The sequence below is a fragment of the Actinia tenebrosa genome, unplaced genomic scaffold, assembly GCF_029948245.1.
Source record: "Actinia tenebrosa isolate PJP-AT-01 unplaced genomic scaffold, QUT_ActTen_1.0 PGA_scaffold4__44_contigs__length_22323623, whole genome shotgun sequence".
In the NCBI taxonomy this organism is placed as follows: Eukaryota; Metazoa; Cnidaria; class Anthozoa; order Actiniaria; family Actiniidae; genus Actinia; species Actinia tenebrosa.
In genome coordinates, this window is record NW_028292581.1 from 14,798,449 (window position 1) to 14,821,053 (window position 22,605).

The window sequence follows — 22,605 nt, forward strand, 5'->3', positions numbered from 1 at the left end:
CCAAAAGTTGTTAGCAATATATAATACTTTCGAAAATCACTAGTTTATTGTCAGGCTTGTTTTAGTTTGCAGCAACAACAAAAAGGAATCATGTCTAGAACACTAGTGTTGTTTTCGTTTGGAATGACTGAAACACTTGTCATTTACCCTGTTTATATTTAATGACTCCTTAGATGATATTAAAACAACGTTTAAAATCTTTCCATTGACATAACACTCCTGACAAGGCAACAGGAAGGCAGTCATGGAGTTTAGGCTGTAAGTCATGTGGCTTAAACAACTTTTCCTTGCTTCTTGGCTGCTCCTGTAAGTATTCAAATTATCTAGTTCAAACGAGTTTGAATAGTCGGTTTTTTCTTCTTCTTCTTTTTTTTTTTTTTTTTTGTAAATGGTAGTTTTTTTATGGCTTATATGTCTTATATTATAATATGCATAAAGATTATAAAAATCAGCTTTTTCTTTATGTGAAATATAATTTTAAATTCTTTTGGTCTCTACAAATATTTGTACAATAAATTAAAGACTGTACGAGATCATGTCCTATTCCCATTCTATACCATCACCATATTTCTAAATTTCATATAACGCACTGGAGTGGTTTTTATAAGCCCGTGAAATACACAGACTAATACAAATTAGTAGACCCTATTGTTTTCCATTGTGTTCTTTTTACAGGTTTATGAAAATCACTCTAAGATTGAATTGAGTAATTTCAAATTTTCTGGTCTTATAGCCTTTTATATAATTATGGTCTCTTTTATTAATTACCGTTATTAATTACAAATCTTATATGAATTTGGTTCCAATTTAAAGTAAAGTATAATCAACTGAGCTCAGCTTTGATAACTCACAACATAACATAAAGCTTTGCGATACTACTTCGAACTTTTTGATAACTTAAAAAAATCAAAAGCGTTTATGGGATGACCATATTGCTATCAATTCAATTGTCTTGTGTGTTTCGGGGCAATTGGGATAGAAGCATCACCTTTGTTGAAGTTTATTACATCGCAGTTAGTCTATTAACTATAGTTAACCCGTTCTTTTAAACTACTGTTAATCACTTAATCAAAACCAAATTGTTCATTTAGATGAATATCCTTTCATCACACTCATATAAATATAATTATAATCTGCGTCGCTTTCAGCGCTTGGTTCAATCAGTTTTCATATATCGGCTGGAATTTGGTTTATTATCTCTGCTGTTAATATTGCAATTTAAAGTTCCCAAGAGATCGTAGGCTCAGATCACTTTAGAGTCAAAACGGCACAACCTTACCCCCTATGTTCCATTAATGACTTCATTATTTGAATATTGAAATTCATTATTCTTTCCGAGAATACCAAGACTCCGGATTTAAAATGATAACCAATTCAAAACACGAATTCTGACTGGACTATGGTGTTTCTTATATAAAATAGTCCAATCAGAATTCAAGTTTTAAATTCGTAATTATTTCAAATCTTGTGTCTTCGTATTCTTGCAAAGATGAATAAATTTCAATATTTGAATAATGAAATTGTTAATGAAACCTAGAGGGGTAAGGTTGAGCCGTTTTGACTGTAATCAAATGGAAAGATATCTACGGAACCTTCGTCTAATCTTGAAGTTATGCTTTTTTAACACTAAGCTATCGCTTTATTATATAATCCCTCAAAGCGTAAATAGTTGACAAGATAAATTTTGAAAGTACAAATTATAGCTTTAAATTAGGGTTTCTTGTAGATAGCTAAGAAAGTTCACCAGAATTTTTGGATTTAGTTTTAGATTTTTTTTTAGGTCGTATCTTCATATTTGGTTTTCGAGTGAATATTCTTGTTGAAGCGTAGTAAAACTAAATTGTGGAAAGGTGATAAAATTACTAGCTAACTACAAGAAATGAATAACCAGCGAAGAGAAAGCCCAAGAAACATGATGACTTTAAACATCTACGTTTTCTGCGGCAATGCTAACTTTATAAATATTCACAAAGAATACACTGAAAAGCTTCATAGTTTTTTTAATACTTATTATTCTTATACCACTTTTTGGTGCTTTCTGAGGCTTACACGTTCAGCCGATCAGAATAAATGGCGAAAAAAAAAAAAAATAATAAAAAAAAATTGGGGACGGGGGTTTCGTTGAAGGGAAAAATACTAAACTTTTTATTATAAATGTTACAATACAAGAAAAATGTGGCACATTTCGATAAGTAATTAATTAATGATGGATTAACGACAGTTACGGAAGGATAAAAGAGTCATGTAGATTGAACCAGTAAATTAACCAGTATGTGAAAAACACAACTTAACACAACAACTAATTTCAGCTCCTGATATTCATAACATGTTTCCGACAGCCAAATAATGAATTCATAAGTTGTCATGGGATAATATAAAACGCTATCCAAACATGAAAGTAAAGAAGAAAAAAAAAGGGATTTTGTTTTAAAAAACAAAAAACATTTATAAAACAGAAACGATTGCTACCATTCGAAATGGGACTTAATAAAATACATAAATGTATGAACATAGCAAGTGCAGCCTCCATTTGGGGGCATTATTTGGTCCTCCCTCAAGCGAATTCGAAAAAAGGTTCAGTTTATCGAAAACTTCTTCATCGGCTTTTTTTCACTGTATACATTTGTGTATGATCAGGAGTGCACAGTTTAAACTCCAGATTTCATCACCATCCTGTCATTCACTGTCATTCATCCGTCTCGGTCTCAACGTCTTTCGAAATTAGGGGTATAACTGTGTACATAATTATTTTTTTTAGCTGATAAAGTTTCAAAAAATATATAGGTTATCCTCTTTTTGTTTTCGTTCCATCCTGGTATATTACTTGTACATGCTCATAAAGGTGACACTCCACCAGCGATTAACTGGTATTATTATAATTTTCGTCGGGTCACTAGTTCGAGCCCTGCGGTCGCCACATGCGAATTGAGTTTGTTTGATGTGTTGCTCTCTCCTGTGCCATGAGGGTTTTTTCCTGGTTCTCCGGTTTTCCCCCCTCCGTAGAAGTGGTAATGAGCGCGATTGAAAGCAGACTCACATCAGCGAAAGCTGCCAGGATAATCAGCCTGGTCTAACAAATAAAAATTGTTATTATTATTATTAGGCTTGAATAAAGAGTTTGGCGCGCTGTGATTGGTCAAGCGACCAGCGATTCTGGAACAGAAATCACTGCTCGAGCGGCGTTAAATAGGTTTTCTATTGCCAGAGCGAAAATAATACCAAAAAGGTTCTAAATCGAGAATATGACGTCACATAAACAGGAAATATAAACACTGATAGGTTCGGAGCAGTTTCTTGGTTTTAACTTGGTTGTAAAAATTACTAGTACTAATAAAACAATAATGATCTGGATCATCAGGCGATCAGTAGTATTTTGTTCTCAGTAACAACCTAGTTCATCCCTGCTTTTGATGCTTTTTTTTTCTTCAATAATTGAGAATAAATTTTCGCTTTCTTATATTTCAACTACCTTGCTCGTTTGAGCGCGGCGGCGCTTATTAATTTTTTTGAGTTTCATGTGCGGCGTTAATTCGGGGGCGCGTTTATTTATCATATACATAATGTGTAACCAATGATTTAATACGAAGTGAATACAAACGTTTTAAAAAATACAAAATTTCAATGTTTTTTGTATTGATAAAGCGGGGGCGCCGCTTATTAATAATCCTGGTTTTAAGTGCGGCGCTTATTTGAGGACGGCCTTTAATCGGGGCGGCGCTTAAACGAGTAAATATGGTACATTTTTGCGATTTTAAAAACGTGAGGGGAAAGTGTTTTTGTAAAAAATGTCATGCTTTTCGGTTTCTTTTTACCTTTTATTAAGAATTTTATCTCATAAGAATAATTGTAAGAAAATACTAACTTTTCATATTTAATTGGTATTTCAGATTAATAGCAGCCACCGACGGTAAGTAGAAAAAAATTAAGTTAAGAAAAAAAGATGTTAAGATGCATGGGTGTTATCACAAGACGCAGTGTTTTGTCGTGAATGAGTCTTTTGTAAGGTGCCTGTAATTGTTGACAACGTCTGTCACCACCAGCAACAGTCTTTCTCAAGACTATACTAACCCGGACGACCACACTTCACAAAAAACTAAATTTACAGATTGAAAAACTTTTATTGCTTTTAAGGCGCGATTACGCGAAGCGATTTTCTCTGCAACTTGCATGTCAACTCGTGATGTTGAACTGAAATAATTGGTTATTATGAGCAGTGAAAAAAGTTTGGTGAATTGGATTGGTCAATTTGATGTAATTATTTATGGTTGTTTTATGGCTCTACCATAGACAATAGGTTACCTCAGACTCAGTGTTCTACCAATTTTTTTTTTTGGCAGTTTTAACCAGTTCATTTTTACAGGGTTTTTAACGGCTTTGTGACACAAGTTGCATGGAGCATTGCAGCGCGTATCCTACAGCGCAATATGAGAACAAGTTGCTGGAGAAGTTGCACCAATCTTTGCAAAAAGTAGAATTCGTTTCTACTTTTGGCAATGATTGCGTCTCCGTGGTACCCTGTAACCTGTCTAAGTTGCAGAGAAAATTGCTGCGTGTAATCGCGCTTTTAGAAACGGCTCAACGATTTTATGGCACAACGACATATCATGATCATTATTATTATTATTATCGGATTAATCTTAGTAGATAGTAAACTATAAATATTTGTCACTGTTTTCACAGAACGCGTCACTTGATAATCTCAATGTCTAAACTCAAAATCAATATCCCCTTAACTCGAAACTAAACAGTTCGCGGGCTGGTCGGGAGATCCTTGACAGGCTGTTGTTATTGATTATTTTTGACAACGGGTACTAATCGATCCCTTGCGCAATCCAAGTTCCCCCCTCCCATCCCCTCCCCCCTTCCCCACGTAAATATGAGAAGACAAATAAATTACGATCATACTTTAGGTCGCCGTAATCGTCATCGTATATACCCAAGTGGTATTTCGAATGGCCGTCTGCACAACAGATACATCACAGCATCCAGTCAATGGGACAAAAACCACGCCCCATGGCTTGCTCGTCTGAATCGCAAACGACGTGGACGTCTAGTTGGAGGGTGGTCAGCTCGTAGAAATAACAGGGGTCAATGGATTCAGTTCAACTTTAGATCGCCGAAGAATATTTACAAGGTTGTAACTCAAGGAAGAAGCGATGCGAACCAGTGGGTGACCAGCTTTACCATCCGTTACAGTGTAAATGGAAGACGATGGTTGTGGTATAGAAGGAAAAGCGTACCTAAGGTAGGATTTAAAGACAGTCAGTGAAGCATTCTTAGTATTTGGTTTGTGCTTAGATTAGTGTTTGGCTTAAAGGAAAGACATGTGGATATTACGACATTTTACTGCCCGCGATTAAGATCGTTTTACCAAGCATTCGGCTCAATACGAATGGCTCGAGTGAGGTATGAGTGAGATGTGCAGTGCTTCGAAAAAGTTGCAAAATGACGGTATACTTTATTTTGCGCAAAAAAAGTTGAATTCCCCACCAAAACCTTTAGTAGGTCCCAGTATTTTGTAAATCAAGTGTTCATTGGTCATTTCGTGATTGTCACAGAACAAACTGATTTGAAGTTCACACAGTCAGAAATTTACGATTACAGCAACTTTTGGCAGAAAAAAGAGGAGGGAGATTTAAAAACGAAAATATATTACCGGTCACGAATTTAAATGAAGTGTCTGAAACTCGCTCCCAGACCCCCAAAGTTTAGCCCTAAATTTTAGCAAAATAGGCACATTTTCGAGCAAAGTTTAAATTTTCAACGTGTTATGCTTTGCTTTCTCATAATGAACACTCGAATTCCAATCATTTGGTTATTGTGTTATATAGAAATGCTAAATATTTGTGGGGGCAAAAAAGTCCCGTCATTTTTGACCTTGAAATTGTGAGTCGCATATGCAGTATGAGTTTATGGAGTCCAACCGGCGGCCATCGTGTTTGCGGTGTAAAACTCATTTAGAGTTGAGTAAATGAATTCAAAATTTAAAAAGATTTTCCTTCAAGTTTCACTTAAGACAGAAAATCAAGTGAGTAATTTTCATTAATAACATAAATATTATGACTGGAACTAGTTATTTAACCGTATCTTTTTATATCAGGTCTTTCCAGGAAATCGCAACCGAAACTCACTGAGATGGAATAGATTTCGCCCATTAATTACAGCTAAATATGTTCGAATCTATCCAAGAACCTGGCATGGACACATTTCTCTGAGAGCGGAGTTCTATGTCAGTAGAGCATGTAAGTAATTAATGCTTTCGTGTTCATGAAAATGAGGGGAAAATCGCACCAGTTTAATTTGTTTCTATCCTATTGGTATCCTTATCGTTGTTGGAGTAAAGAATTTATTTTGAAACTTCTTTATCTGATTTTTTGTATATTTAGCGGTATTCCACTGTTTCTCAGTGTCATGCATACATTGCTGCCTGAACGGTATTACCATCAATGTGTGATAAAAATAATCACGATGGTTTTTTTGTGGTACAACATGAAATATCCCACTTGTCTTGTATATTTTCCCAGTAAAAACATTTAACTGGATGCTCGTTTGTAAACTGTCAAATACATGTGCCTCGTTGGATGTGTCATGCTATACCACTCAACTCATTTTATCGCTTGTGATAAATAAGAATGATCCTCTGAATTGATTTTGTTTAAATTTGAAGCTCGTTATAAGTTGCCAATGGGTCTGGAGAACAAAAAAATTCCTTCTTGGGCAATAAGAGCTTCATCGCAATGGGACCGCAACCATGGCCCATCACGTGCTCGACTCAACACGGTTCGACGTGGAAGGAAGACAGGAGCATGGTCTGCTAGAAAGAATAATAGACGACAATGGATCCAAGTGAACTTTGGAAAGCCAACCATCATCAGTAAGATTCTTACTCAAGGTCGTCAAGATGCGAACCAGTGGGTCAAGTCATACACTGTATCGTACAGCAACAATGGAAGGCACTTTAGGCCTTACAGAGTTAGGGGGCGAGTGAGAGTAAGTGCACTTTTTAACCTAAGGTTCACCCCCCGTCCCCCCCCCCACTACCACACACACATACTTTTTACTCGCTGCATCCTTGCATGTTAGAATTAAAGTCAGCATACTGATTTCATTATTCATACTACACTTAACAAAATTACTCGATTATGATTGGTCGGGAGGAATCTTAAATCGTACTCGGTATAAGAGTAGAAGCTGCTAAGGGAGCCTAATGATAACCATTTTTGATTTGTTTTTAACTTACCAAACCTTTACAGCTAATATTTTTTATGTATTTTAATTGCCCTTAATAAGGGTATTTTGAAGAAAATTGGCCCAATAGACAGATACATAGCTTCGCTTCAAATCTTTTGCTGATTGTACTAAAAATGAATATTTTGGATAAAGCTTATTATCTGACATTATCAATATATGGAAAATAGTTGCTTTCTAGTTCTAGCCTGCGTAGCGGCGCTCTAGTCTAGTTCTAGAACTTTGTGCTTAAATTTTCCACCTTTTTTCGGCAGACATTCCGGGCAAACAGAAACAGAAATTCCATTGTTGTACGTTGCTTGAGGCCGTACATTCGAGCACGTTTTATTAGAATCCATCCTCAAACTTGGCATTCACACATCTCTATGAGAATTGATTTCAGGGGGATGCATAAAGGTAAGAAATATTTCATTCGTTAAACTAAAAACTAAAACTATTTTCGTTTTCTTTCATGTGATATTTTTGAACTTTACTTATTTCTCAATAGGAGTGGCTTTACCCAAACTCCGTGCCCTTGGAATGCAGAGCGGTCGCATCCGTAACAACCAGATTCGTGCATCCTCAAGCTGGGACCGTAACCACGGTCCCTTCTTGGCCAGACTAAACAGACGTGCACGAGGAAGATATCAAGGTGGATGGTCATCAAGACATAACAACCGTAACCAGTACATACAGGTAATCTTAATCTTTTTATATCGATACCAATTTCTTTATTCGATTACGATTATGATTTATTAAAAAGTGATTGATTAATTTTACTTTTAATAAGGTGAATTTCCGACGTCTCAAAAAAATTATTGCCATTGCAACACAAGGTCGCCAGAACGCTAACCAGTGGGTTACAAGTTACTACATAACCTACAGTTTGAATAGAATACGCTATATACCGTTCACATATCGAGGTAGACGTAAGGTAAGTGTATCCAGTCATAAATCATTATATAGCGACAGATTTAAAAGTATGACTGGCGTGATGGATTCGGAAACCTTTGCGCACAGCTTTTTTTATGTTAGACCGACACATTTCGATGCGAAGCTGGCGGGTTTACCAAAGAAGGAGCGTAAAGGCTCGTTTGACGGCAAAATGCCCATATATAGAAGTTTGGGAATGCATTCTCTACTTTCGCATGCCCCATAACGCTTTGCGCCTTGGGGGTAAAATCAAAACAATGTTCAAAAATCAAACTTTCTTCAATTGAATGTACACTATACCTGCTTTTATATGTACAATATTGATTATTAGTTCATTCTGAGTTTATTTTGCGCTTTCAGAACATCAAAAGCTTTAGTGTTAAAGAAAATATATTAACTTGCAAAGAAATATTTAAAATGTACTTTAAACTTATTCGAAGGTTCTCTTCTCTTTCTCTTTCTTACCGTTTCGCTTTATATTTGGATATCAAACGAGGTATTTTCAACATTGTCTGATTAGCCTTCAGCACTCTAGTTACCCCCAAATTCGCAAAGCATTATGGGTATGTGAAATAAGAAAAATAAATACAGTCATACTTTTTCCCGGCGCGCTGAAAGTAGTATCTATGTTTTGTTATGTTTTAATTGGTAGCAGTTATAAAAGCACCGCAGTCCTAAATAAAGTAATGCCAACAAAAATATTAATTCTTTCTTGTATTATTTGCATCACAATCTCCCAGAAATTCCGTGGAAACAGGAATCGAAATGGAATAGTTCGACACATGCTGAGACCAAGCATCAAAGCAAGAAGCATCCGTATTCACCCAATCAGCTGGAGAAGCCATATTTCAATGAGATTTGAGCTGTATGGTCGCAACGCTGGTATGCAGCATATACGATTATATATCCTACAATAGATTACATAAGCCAAAAAGAACAAAGCAAAATTTCTTCCCAAAAAATAAAACAAAGGGTCTTTGTTACATCATTTCCACGACGCAATAGGTTCTTTTCAAATTCGTACAGTACAGTACAGACTCTTTTCAAATTCGTACAGTACCACTTAGTTTCTTACAGACTCATTTACTCGGGGGTACTCTCATTTAAGCGTTTTCATATTCCCATACTAACGTACAGAGCTTCTACAACACCAACAATTTGGAATTCCACTTTGACATTCGGTGGAACACGTAATTATTATGCACAAGAACAAGACTAACATTTAGCAAAACAGAACTGTTTTTGTCATAACTAATTGGCCGATCACTGTACAATAACCATTTCGTGTCCGTATTTTGGTTTATTGCCGAATTTTCATCCCCGCTAGTGCATGCCTTCCTTCCTTCCTTCCTTCCTTCCTTCCTTTCTTTCTTTCTTTTCTTTTTGAAAAAATTGTCTTTTGTGTTTGCTCAAACAACTTAGTTTCTTGTTTTAGCGCCATCGGAGCCTTACTAACGAAAGTAGCATCCTTGGTCTCTCTAAGGTTATCATAATTGAAATACTTTTTTCTTTCATGATTGTGCAGCATCTAGATCTCCGGCTCTTGGAGTTCAAGACGGACGTATTCCTGACTCAGCTTTAAGTGCTTCATCCATGTGGGACCATAAACACAGACCAGCAAATGCCAGACTCAACTTATATCGTCGAGGACAGGCTGGTGCATGGTGTTCAAGACACAACAGATATGGCCAGTGGCTGCAAATTGATATTGGAAGCCTTGCCCTCGTGACTGGTATTGCTACACAGGGACGACAAGACTATAGTCAATGGGTGACAAGATACCGACTGAGGTACAGCAGAAACGGACGAAGATTCCCGTTCTATGGAGCTGGCAGAAGAATCTATGTGAGTAAAAGATCACCGTAAATTAAAAACCAATACCTGTGGAAGGAAAGAACAAAAGTAATAAGGAACATATAAATGACGAAAATAGAAAAGGAAAAAGGGATTAATGTTTTTAAAGGAAGAAATGTTTTACTAATAGCAGAAATCAGAATCACATTGCCTTTAAAATAATTGTTTTATCTGCATTAAATCTACTGTTTATCCAAATGCCGTAACATCGAATAATTGTTTTGAGGCAAAAATATATAGTATAGCTCCAATTTGAACTCCTTTGACGTCAAGTGCAAGGGATCTATTAGCAAACTGCATCTTTTTTTTACAGAGTTTACGTGGCAACAAAGACAGGACTTCCGTCGTCTACCACCGTCTACGACCATTCTCTGCTCGATATGTCCGTATCTACCCACAAAAATGGCATGGTCATATGTCTATGAGAGTTGAACTTTATGGTCGCCGATACAGTGAGTCAAATTAATCACACTACATAACTACGTCGCCCGTTTCCGGAGCGTTAACACATAGCACAAAGCAAGAATTCTTAATTTATAAATATGTTATATGATTGCAAAACGATTCAACTAACATTCTTATTTATTGGGAGTGTTTCCAGGATCATGTTAGGTGTCATCCAAACAAGACCCACAGAAAACCCATGTCCAAATGAAACTTTACTTTGTGGGCATGCTCACGCTCAAGTTATTCCAATACTTTATGAATATCGGCAACATGACTTATTAGATCATCATAATAATATCTTAAAAGCACTTATTAGGGGACGTAATGTTTCCATTGTTATTGTGGTGTAAACGTGCCAATTATGTAACGAAAGATTATATCACTCTCTTCTTTACATGCGACATGTGAACTCCTTATCGTCAGTATGTCGATATGTCGATGGAATGTTCAATAGATTTTTGGCTGGCAATTTAAATGACAATCAACCAAAAAATATATACATTTATTATATATAATTACCAATGAAATATCTATTTTTCTCTATTTCGAAAAATTGATATCTTCACACGTAAAATAACATGTTATTTTCACGTGTGAAAATAACACCATTGCGATGGCTATTGAAAAATACAAGGAAAGAATTGCCTGAAAAAGCCAAAACATACTTCATTGATAATTCTATAATAAACAGAATATTACATGGGCGCTTGGAGATACGAAATTTATTTTCTCGTGTTGAAATTCTCTCACTCGTTCGCTGCGCTTACTTGTGAGAGATCTTTTCAACACTCGAAGATAAATGTCGTATCTCCGCGCGCCCATGTAATATCCTCTATATATTGTATGTCCGCGTATATTTTGTATTTCAATTTATATATACTATCAAACAATATTTTCACTGCAGTTTTTCGTGTTTGGGTTTTTTTTTCAAACCTGCGATTATGATACTTACCAAAAACATCCGGTTTGTTTCATAAAGCTCGAGTACCTCGCGGAAAAGCACTTGGTATCTCCAACCGTCGCCTACCGAACAGATACATCACTGCATCAAGTCAGTGGAACAGATACCACGCCTCATGGCTCGCTCGTCTTCACCAGAAGCGAAGAGGCAGGTACATGGGTGGATGGTCTGCCAAGAGAAACAGACGTGGAGAATGGATTCAGTTTGATTTGAGAAGGTTCAAAAAGATCTACAAGATTGCCACCCAAGGTCGTAGCCACCACAACCAGTTCGTAAAGAGCTACATTGTTAAGTACAGTTTGGACGGACGACGCTGGATGTCCTACAAAGTGAACAGTGTAGTTAAGGTAATCGTGAGTTTCTAGTTAAGAAAACATGTAACTTTAAGTGTAAGTATAAATTAAAGTGGACTGAGAAGTTTGAGAAGCCCAATTTAAAACCTCGTCCTTTATGTTTTATCACCTCTCTAGATCCATATTACCAAAATGATACGGCCTCGTTCAATTAGGATTATTCTCAGATTCTAGCTGCTCGTTATTAAATGCCACTGTCGTATATAAGGTGGAGTTTCCTCCATGCTACAAATATTTGGGCATTGGCAGATCATATCGAATTATTTGGATTAAAATTGAAAAAAATATTTGCTTTTTTTCAAGATCTCTATTGTTAACTCTATTTAATACAAGTCAAACACTCATTTTTGTGTTTAAAGATTCTTCCTGGAAACAGAGATCGAAACACAGTTAAACAAAACTTGTTTAACCCTCCCATCATCGCACGCTTTGTTCGTATCTACCCATGGACTTGGCATGCTCATATGTCTCTCAGGGCTGAACTTTATGGTGTCAACCAAGGTAAGATGAAACCATTTCCCGTGTTTTTGTTTTTTTTGTTGTTGACAAAAAGCTAATTTTTTTTTTTTAGAGAAATAATATGAAGATTTCAATAATACCCTCTTATTCTGTGTAGTGAGTTGATCTCTTCTAGTAGTCTATTGGTATATTGACCTGTAAACTGTCATATTTTAGGAAGGAACAGAATCCCACTAGGTTTGGAAGATCGCACGATTCCCAACTACGCCATCAGAGCCTCCTCACAGTGGGATGGTAACCATGCACCATATCTTGCTCGTCTTAACAACATCAGACGCGGAAGGAAGGTTGGTGGATGGTCTTCCAGAAGGAACCACCGAGGTCAATGGATTCAGGTCGATTTAAGAAGACATACAGCCGTCACAGGGATTCGTACTCAAGGTCGTCAAGATGCGAACCAGTGGGTCAAGACATACACTGTGACTTACAGCAACAATGGAAGACGCTTCATAACATACAAAGTCCGTGGACGAGCCAGGGTAAGCATAGAGAAAGTAGATATATTATTTGTTTTTATAAACATGCTCCAAATAAACGCTTATGTGAGGAATCGTGTTTTGCCATATTCATATTAAACCTAGTCCCCCCCTCCCAAACAAAAACAAAAAAGGTAGTATCCACTTTACATTCAAACCGAATAATTAAAGTTAACTCAATGTGCATTATATATTCCTTAGATGGTCAAATTGTTTTAGCACATCTTGTTACACTAACGGTTATTTCTTATCTCTTCCTACGTGGACTAGAGCCGCCGTGATACTATTGACACTCACTTTTTTTACTTGTTGATAAGTTGTATCATTTCTGTTCTGTTTATGGATTTTCTTCTTCAGGTTTTCGTTGCAAATCGCGACCGAAACACTGTCATAAGTCGTCGTCTGAAACCAGCAATACGAGCACGTTACGTCAGAATCTACCCAAGAACATGGCAGGGTCACATGTCACTGAGAATGGAATTACTTGGAAGGCGAAGATGTAAGTAACTGGCTTCAAATTATATAGAGCTTACTAGTTTGAGCTGCCTTCAACATAGAGTATAGGAACAATATAAGTAACTCGAATAAGGTCTAATAAAAAAATACTTTGATTTGATTTTGGGACATTAGTTCCTGTTAAGTCGTAGGTGATCTGCAATGTCAGTTTATTTTTTGTATTATATGATTTCGTGTTAATTTCTACCATTCGCATCATTAAGAACTTATAAAACCAGAACATATTTCTAAAACAAATATTGCTTTTTGGGGCGGACAAAAAAAAAAATATTGCCTTTAATATGAAATTTTTGTTTTTCAAATCCTGAATTTGAATGTGCCGTTTTGCGTATATGTTCATTGCAGTTGGACCAATAAGACCTCCACGTCGATTACGGGCCCTTGGAATGCAGAGTGGTTACATCCGTAACAACCAAATTCGTGCATCCTCAAACTGGGACCGTAACCACGGTGCCTTCTTGGCCAGACTACACAGACGTGCACGAGGAAGATACCAAGGTGGTTGGTCAGCAAGACATAATAACCGTAACCAGTACATACAGGTTAGACTCCTTGTGATTGTTTTTTTTTTCGTATGGGCAGAATGTATTAAAATAATAATTAAAAAAATAAAATACTAATATTAAATATATTGCGTTTTAGGTGAATTTCCGTCGCCCTAAACTAGTTACCGCAGTTGCTACACAAGGTCGCCAGAACGCCAACCAATGGGTCACTCGCTACTACATCACTTATAGCCTGGATAAAAGACACTTTCTATCTTTCAAAAAACGTGGTCGTACAAAGGTAAGGCAAGATATTACGTTTGGCAGGTTTCTAGCATTTTTGCTTATGGCTTTATACGTTGCAATTCGTTTTAGATATTCAATGCCAACCGTAATCGTAACACAGTGGTTCTCAGAAGACTACGACCAGCCATCAGAGCTCTGAGTGTTCGTATCCACCCCGTCAGCTGGAAATCACACATTTCCATGAGGCTGGAACTGTACGGAAGGAATGCAGGTTGGTTGGTTTGTCTTTTTTCAAACCAATGATGCACCAAAATCACGAGACCATTGCATTTTTGTGTTTGGATTAAGTGCATCGTCTCAAAAACCATGAGAATATTTCCAATTTTAAATACGTAAACAACAAGCAAGGCGACAAACAAACTCACAGCTTACTTACAAAGGTGTATGCAAACGCTTAAACTAGCTAAGGTGTGTGTTGGGGGAGGGGGAGGGGAAGGAGTTGGTTAAATCATTCACATTTTTAGCGTTAGAAACCAAACAGAGATTCGATTTTCGATTTTACCTTACCAACATGTTTATTACTGGCAAAAGAGTCCTCGAGGCTTCGTACTCTTACCCATTATCTCCACTTTGAAACCTTCTGTTAACTGTAGCAACAACATTTCCAGGTGCACGTCGCTTGCCTCTTGGTGTTGAAGACCGTCGTATTCCAGACCGTGCTTTCAGCTCATCATCAAGTTGGGACAAAAACCACAAACCAGCAAATGCCAGGCTCAACTTATATCGACGAGGACAAGCAGGAGCGTGGTGTGCAAGACACAACAGGCATGGACAGTGGCTTCAAGTAGATATTGGACGTCTTGCCCGAGTTACCGGTATTGCTACCCAAGGACGACACGACTATAATCAATGGGTGAAAAGCTTCTACGTGAAATATAGTACGAATGGAAGACGATTTATACCCTATAAATATGGCAGAAGATTAGTGGTAAGCTAAATTTGTTGTAATGTTTTGCTCATTTAAATAAAATACCTTCGTTATTGCCTTAATTTAGCTAGTTTGAAATGAAGCAAATGCACCATATTAAATTCGTAGATACTATGGATACTCGTGGATTTTATGTCCAACCACTTGCAAGTATTTGGTTCCCTGTATAAATAATAAAATTAAAATAAAATAATTAATTAAAATTTAATTAATTGATTAATTAAAATAAAAACAAATGAAGATATCACTTGAAAAGGTCGTTTCAAAATAATCCATATTACAAACTCAATAAAACCCTCAAAGAAAACACAGAATTGGCTACCTGTGGTTTTGTTTAAACCTTAGTGAGCGACACCTTTGCATGTTTATGCTCCTCACAATTAGTATGCTTTGAGTATCCACGAGTTAAAAAAAGTAATTTGAAAAACACTTTTCTCTTATAGACATTTCGAGCTAATCGTAACAGGAATTCCATAGTATACAACCGATTTGCTCGTCCTCTGAAAGCACGTTTTGTACGTGTTTACCCAAGAACCTGGCATGGACACATTTCTATGAGGCTCGAACTGTATGGACGACGATATGGTAAGCATGTTGTCTAAAAAAAAAAAAAAAAAAGAATGGCGTATACACGTATTTCAAAAATCTGACTTTGAAATCTAAGACCGAGTAACACGCCAAAAACATAAAATATATCCAGAGCCTAACTACGCAGTTTCCTTCATTAGATTGGTATATAAAGAATTACTTTGAATTAGGACGTGCTTTTTTAGCATACACTTAACATATAGTGCTTTTTCTTGTTTTAACCCAAGAAAACGTAAAACCTCAGAAATTGTTTTTAGGCTCAGATCGTCCATTTCAGATCTCTGAACGACGACGTTTTTCTGTAATTGGTGTATACACGACCCCACAAGCTTTTTAGCATTAATTTTTATCGTGTCAAAATAAGGCCATCGATTATAAAGATCATTTATCTATAAATATCATCTATCTATTACCTTTTGATGAAGCTTAACGTTTCAAATATTTTCAGCTGGCCGTCCTCGTCCTCGTTTATACCCAAGTGGTATTTCCAATGGCCGTCTGCACAACAGATACATCACAGCATCCAGCCAATGGGACAGAAACCACGCACCATGGCTTGCTCGTCTGCATCGTAAACGACGTGGAAGTCTAGTTGGTGGATGGTCAGCTCGTAAAAATAACAGGGGTCAATGGATTCAGTTTACTTGAGATCACCAAAGAATATCTTCAAGATTGTAACTCAAGGACGAAGTGACACGAACCAGTGGGTGACAAGCTTTATCATCCGTTACAATGTAGATGGAAGACGATGGGTGTGGTACAAAAGGAATAGTGTAACTAAGGTAAGATTTAGAGGACACAGGTTAATTGTGCGACGCAGGTTAATTGTTTGGTTAATAAAGCTACGTGCTATGTTATCAGCCAGAAGTTGAACACATTCCTTTAGATTTATTACTTTTTTAAATGACTTTTTCTTTACTTTATTAAAGGTTTTACGTGGAAACCGCGATAGAAATTCGTTGAAAGCAAATTACTTTGGTGTACACCATTACAGCTCAATATTTACGAATCTACCCAAGAACATGGCATGCACATATCTCCCTCAGGGCTGAAATCTACGTGGGGACCCACACGTGAGTGAAACAAGAGATTTTATTTACCAAATTGAATGTTATTTTAGGCGCAGGAATTTTAATTTTTTCATAATTTGTCTACAGTAAATATCAATTTCTATTCAAAATTGCTATAAACGTTTCATGCCAGTACACCGTGTTAAAAGTTTTGGTTGACGTCAATTACGTTTCTCAAAGCAATTTTTCTCGGAAAAAAAAGCATTCCGAGCTTCAGAGCATGATTCTGAACCTGACTAACAAACAGAAAGTCACTTCTTCGCATCTTCGCTTGTAGCTCGCGTTTTTTAATTTTTTATTGAAGAAACGTAATCCATATCTTTAATAAATATTCAAAAAACACCTTAATAGTTTTTAATCGTAACACATCACTTTACTGAATTGTCATAATGACAACAATTCGTAAAGTTAATTATAAATCGACCTTATTTATATTTCTCCAAACTTCCTATACTCAGTCTAGGCAAATGACCCTGCAAAAGTAGAGTTGAGTGTGTCATTTTACAAAGTTTGAGATGAATAAGGCGTAAAAAAAATGTAGCCGCTTCCTTAACAAAACCATTATAAATACTATAGATCATTCAAAGTGCTTCAAAAACTGACATGATTGTCCATGACATTTGTCCCTCGTATTATTACATGGCAGTTATGACAATTACCAATATTATGTAATAACAAATTCCCAGGTCCCAGAAAATATAAAAATTATATGGGAAATTATAAACAAAAAAAAATAGAGGGCACTGCCAACCAATGAGTTGATGGCAGCCAGCGAAAGGAGGAAGGACTCAAAATATTTTGATTGTCAAAAATCAAATTGAATATGATTACATGTAATTGTTGTATATGTTTTGTTAATTATACATGAGAAAGGGACCTCAGTTTCCTAGGAGAAAGATAATCTATGTTTATTTCCTGGCATTGGTTGCCATATGCGTATGGGTTGCTGTAAATCCCCTCTAATTATATAAATTTCAATACGCTTGCTGCGTTAATAATTCCTACAATTCTGTCTCATAACGTGACGTATTAACTATGGATCATATCCATCAAGGGTTTTTACACTGACCGAAGAAAAACAGGCATGGGCGCCGACTTCAGAGCCGCAGGGCGGGTGGACAGAAGCCCGAGGGGGCCCTACGCCCTCCAAGCACTGCCCCCCGGGAGGGCGAACCCCCGAGGAGGGCCCACCAGGCCCCAAGGCTGCAGCCCGATCCGCAGGAGACTGGCCAGTGACGCCGAGAGAAAGGGGCCCGATCCGCCCCGTTCCATCGGGAGAGAGAGAGAGGCATGAGGATCGGTGGATGGAGCCGAAGGAAAAAAAAAAACGAAATAAGAGATTAATAAAAAAATGGAAACGAAACCATGGAAACACCATAACGTGCTCATGCTCGATCTTATTTCCTATTTTCCCAACACGGTTTTGTCTTCTGAGTAGTGAGGACTGGGTGTTGCCTTTTGGCATTGCATAAGGTTTTCATGATCTTATGTTTGATGCTTATAGCTATTGGTTTATGCTTAGAATTTTTTATTATTTAGAATTTAGTATATATATAACAGATCGTATTTCTATATGTGGAGACAAGTGGACAGTGGGAAGAGACAACAATTTATTGAATTAATCAGTAAGAGGAATGATCTTACTCAAAGGTCGTCAGATGCGAACACCTACGACCCCCCCACCCCACCCCCCCAGACCACCCCACCAATCCCCCTGTTCCTCCTTCCGTTACGCACGCACACACTAACCCGCACTTAACCCAGTCCCCATTCCAACTCCACCCACCACTGAATCTCACCCCGCACTCTACTCCTCCCACAACTACCGATCTTACCACCCTAGGCCGCTTTCCTCTTAAACCCCACTCACACGATATTCTTCTCAAACGCAACCTCACACTCTACGACCCACACCCAGTTATACCAGCTAACGGCAGTCGTTGCGGGGGCCCCCCAACTTCCAGGAGAGGCGGGCCGACGGCAAGAAACCTGCACTCCCAACAATCGCCGCCAGGGACCACCATCGACACCCCACCCCCGCGCGGGGGCCCAACCACTCCTCCCATGCCACTTATAGGGAAAGAAGAAACAGGACAGCAAACAAAAAAACCCGTCGCAATCAACAACTGACTATCCCCCTAATCTCCTACTTTTATTAAGTACAGTCCGGTTCCCTATTACACCGTTCTAGCACATTGTCGCCGTCCCAGGAATTATATACTCCACTCCCTAGCCCTCCAATGACCTCCCCCAAGACCACCAGAAAGCACCAGACATATCACCAAAAGACAAATAACAGCACTACTTGTTCAGAAATGTACAAGTCCATCAGAAACAAGGAAGAAACGCCAGCGAACGAAGGAAGAGGTAAATATTTGCTAGATTTAGCAGCCACAGGCCGCAATAGAGGAGGCAGGAAAAAACAAGGGGAACCCCTACCAAAGACCCACCCCAAAACACTACAGGCACCTGCAACACTAGACCGACATTGAACCGGGCAACCCAAATCCAAATATCACAAAAATAACATACCACATGGAAAGCGATATACGTCAACCCAACACGAAGGCAAACAGCCGCACAAGAGAAAGCGGGCCATATAAAACAGAAAATGAGACGAGGAGGGACTGGGCGAAGGAAGCGACGGTGAAAACCACCTCTGCGCACAACTATAATACACGTGAACAGCCCGCCACGAGGGCAGGTCCAACATTCACAATCCCAAATACAAGAAAAAGGGAGCGGATAACATGAAAAAACGCACGGAGCCAGCATACTACCAGCAGCAAGACCGGTTCGGGGAAACGTCGAGGGGCGACGCACACAAAGCCCCGCCATGGTTCGAAACCGAGCCCCGCCCACCCCAGGAAGGGGAGAAGAGCACACGCAGATGGGACCTTCTCGCCACTAGACAGACCCCATGACCGCAGGGGCTCAACGTGAGTCCCCTGCTAGACGGGCGTCACGCCCGACGCTCAACGTCAGCGACCTCGAAGTCCTCCGCCATGATAGCGTGTACATCAGACCACTGCGAAAATACCTTAGGCCACCGAATGGCGCCCCCTCCTCACACCCCCATTCCGACCGTTACGGGTAGGCAGAAGGTATGCCATCACCACAACAAATCACCCACAGACAGTGCTGTCAAGCCCCCCAGAACAGCCCTTACCTCAAGAAACCATGGAGAGTAGACACCCAAATCACAATCGATGCAGAATGTACAGACACGGAAGGCCGCTGTGGGGAAAAAGGAGGGGCCCAAAAAATATTCAAGGACGCAGACCCAGGCGAAAGACAGGACCAAAGATACGGGACACGAAAGGGAACTCATTCTATTCGGCTCTTCCCCCCCCCCGAACCTTACTCCCCCGACTTTATTCTAACCACCCTTACACTCATCCAACTACCACTACTCACATGAACCACCCTCCCTCATCGGGGGGGGGAATAAGCGGGCCGCTGACGGCGCCGACGGCCGCTCGTCGAACACGGGGGCAGAGGGTCGTTGCACCTGAAAGGCGGGGTGTTCGATAGTAGCTCCCCCACTCCCTCACGCCCGTGCGGTCCAGTTCACCTCCCCTCCTTTCCCTCCCCCTTCATTTTTTAGAAAAACCTGTTATTTTGGGTTTTGTTAGTGGGGAAAGGGTTAAACGTAATTTCTTTAAATTTGAATAATTTCTTATGAGTAATATTACTTTTTAATCTTTAATTAAGGCTGACTGCGCAGTAGGATTGAAGGAACAGAATCAGGGGTAGGATACCATTTCTCAGGAGAGAGGGGGTCCGGAACGAGAAGAGAAGGCCTCGGAAGCAAAAGGGAGGTTGGGGGGGGGAATAAAAAGGGGGGATCGGGGAAATAAGATAAAAAAAAGATCAAAAAATTGGTGTTGAGACGTTTCACTTTAAAGACCGGATAAGTACGGCTCGAATCATCAGAATCCATCCACGAACCTCCTGGCAGGGAACCACATTTCTTTATGAGAATAGGGATTCAGGGGAAGACCCCGTATAGGTAAGAAAAATAAACTTTATAATTACAGTGATTAATGGATTAAAATAAAGTAATAGAAGAGCACTATATATTAAGTGTTTCATTATTTTCAAATAGGTGAATACCTGTAAGCCTCCTTCCCCCGCCGATGCCCTTGGAATGCAGAGCGGGGGGTTCGCAAACCATCCGTAACAACCAAGGATCCGAGGGGGGATTTCCTCAAACTGGAACCGCTTTAAGGACAAAAAACAGGGCTGCACCAGGGGCGCCGAGGGGGATGGAAGGGGGAGCGACATAAGGAAAGCCACCAGCAGAAAAAAAGAACAGAGGAAAGATTGGAAGGATTACTCTCCCTTACCCACATTCGCGAAGACGCGGAATCGATTGGTGAAAGGAGTGGGAGGACAGAGTACCACGACCAAGCAGCACAAAGAACACGAACAATCGAGCACGCATACGCATGAAGTCCAGGCGAGAGAGGAAGAGAGGGGATAGAGAAGACGGAAAGAGGAAGAACTTTGTGCTAAGAAAAGAGCAGTGGGCGGGGCAATCGGATTAAGGAGAAGATGAAAGGAAGAAGTATTAAATAGAGGGAGGGAGGAAGCAAGGAAGGAAAGGAGGGGAAAGAAGAGACGGGTTGAAGGAGGACAGTGAAAGAAGAGAGAAGATATCATTCATCAAGGTTTTTGGTCAGCAAGACATAAAACCAAAACCAAGTATATTCAGGTGGGATACGGTCTTTGAGGGAATGTAAAAAATCCACTTGATGCTGCTTTTTTTTTTTTATTCTTTTTCAAACTATTCATCAATTGTAAATAACGTCATCGCTCATATATATATATATAAAATAGGCTCTTGCTTAAACTTATTACCAATTACTATGGTCCGCCACCCCACCATCCAGTCTTCTTCTTTCTTTATGTATTGATTCTCTTGAGAATGACTAAGAAAGAAGATATAAAAACATTTCCACGTTTTATATGTCCAACTATCTTTGTTGTTATCGTTCTATTATAGAGTCTTGCGTTTGGACTCGTCATTTTCACACCCACCCTCATGGGGGCCTTAAGTGACAATAGATTGTTTTATATTTATTATTATATAATATAGAATTATATAGATTAATAAACAACAAATCTAGTGAAAAGATGAAAAGAATTATTTAAGACAATTGTACACATTAGTGCAAATTTTAGCAGGTATTTGGGTCTACAATGGAGTTCTATGAACTACTTATTGGTGCAATTTCTTGGCAAGCTTTGAAGGATATACGGTAGGCACTCTTATTATCAGTATTAGTAATAGACCGTTTTCAAATATAGTCAAATATCGCTGTGTCTTGATCCCCAGACTCATTCTATACTGGGGTAGCCTTTTCAGTTTCCCATATCCAAAATCCCAATGGTAAGGTAAAGCATGCCACAACTTCAACATAAAACAAACACTTTTAAATTCTACGGACCTTCACTGGAATGCTTGAATATTCAAAGTATTTACATACGAAATCAAGGCTTACCCAGTAGAACAGAGAATTCGAAACTGGAGTATTGGCCGGCACCATAAATAGCGGCCTATTAACCTTACAACAACTCAGATAATATGAACTACCATGACGCTTTTTTTCTAAGCCACGAGTTTTTTTTCTTAAGCCACGAATATAAAAGAAATTGCAATGACCATTGTATTATTTTGTTTATATTTCCAATGTATTTTTTGTATTTTAAATCTAAAGGTGAATTTCCGAAAGTTCAAAGTAGTTGTCGCCAATTGCAACACAAGGTCGCCAGAACGCTGACCAATGGATCACAAGCTACTCCATATCGTACAGTTTGGACAAACACACTTCACACCCGTATAGACCAAATGGCCGAGTGAAGGTAAAAAATGGCTGTCTTAGCTAAGTGTACCTTAGGAATGTCAATCATCACAAACTAAGAGTGATAATTGTATT

The 22,605-nt window shown here is 38.6% G+C and overlaps 2 protein-coding genes across 2 annotated transcripts in view; both read left to right on the forward strand.

Moving 5' to 3' along the window:
- Window positions 1-226: 226 nt before the first annotated feature.
- LOC148907186 (uncharacterized) lies at window positions 227-16,241 on the forward strand. Its single transcript, XM_089036808.1, has 21 exons — window positions 227-306; window positions 3,888-3,907; window positions 4,911-5,245; window positions 6,101-6,242; window positions 6,668-6,990; window positions 7,503-7,644; window positions 7,736-7,923; window positions 8,018-8,161; window positions 8,901-9,042; window positions 9,686-10,005; window positions 10,328-10,466; window positions 11,441-11,769; window positions 12,135-12,276; window positions 12,451-12,773; window positions 13,128-13,269; window positions 13,632-13,828; window positions 13,929-14,072; window positions 14,147-14,288; window positions 14,686-15,005; window positions 15,449-15,590; window positions 16,042-16,241. Exons 1-21 carry the CDS (start codon window positions 266-268, stop codon window positions 16,239-16,241), a joined length of 4,017 nt encoding a protein of 1,338 aa, XP_088892934.1. The 5' UTR covers window positions 227-265.
- A 2,737-nt stretch (window positions 16,242-18,978) lies between these two features.
- LOC148907187 (uncharacterized) overlaps window positions 18,979-22,605 on the forward strand; it is a 42,887-nt gene continuing 39,260 nt past the window's right edge. The window contains exons 1-2 of the mRNA XM_089036809.1: window positions 18,979-19,030; window positions 22,387-22,481. Coding sequence (XP_088892935.1) covers window positions 18,979-19,030; window positions 22,387-22,481 — 147 coding nt within the window. The remainder of the gene's footprint in view (window positions 19,031-22,386; window positions 22,482-22,605) is intronic.

Coding starts and splice junctions, on each gene's coding strand:
- LOC148907186 (XM_089036808.1), top strand. CDS start 266: ATGTGGCTTAAACAACTTTTCCTTGCTTCTTGGCTGCTCCT. Junction 3,908..4,910: donor ATTAATAGCAGCCACCGACG/GTAAGTAGAAAA, acceptor ATCATACTTTAG/GTCGCCGTAATCGTCATCGT. Junction 6,243..6,667: donor GTTCTATGTCAGTAGAGCAT/GTAAGTAATTAA, acceptor TTAAATTTGAAG/CTCGTTATAAGTTGCCAATG.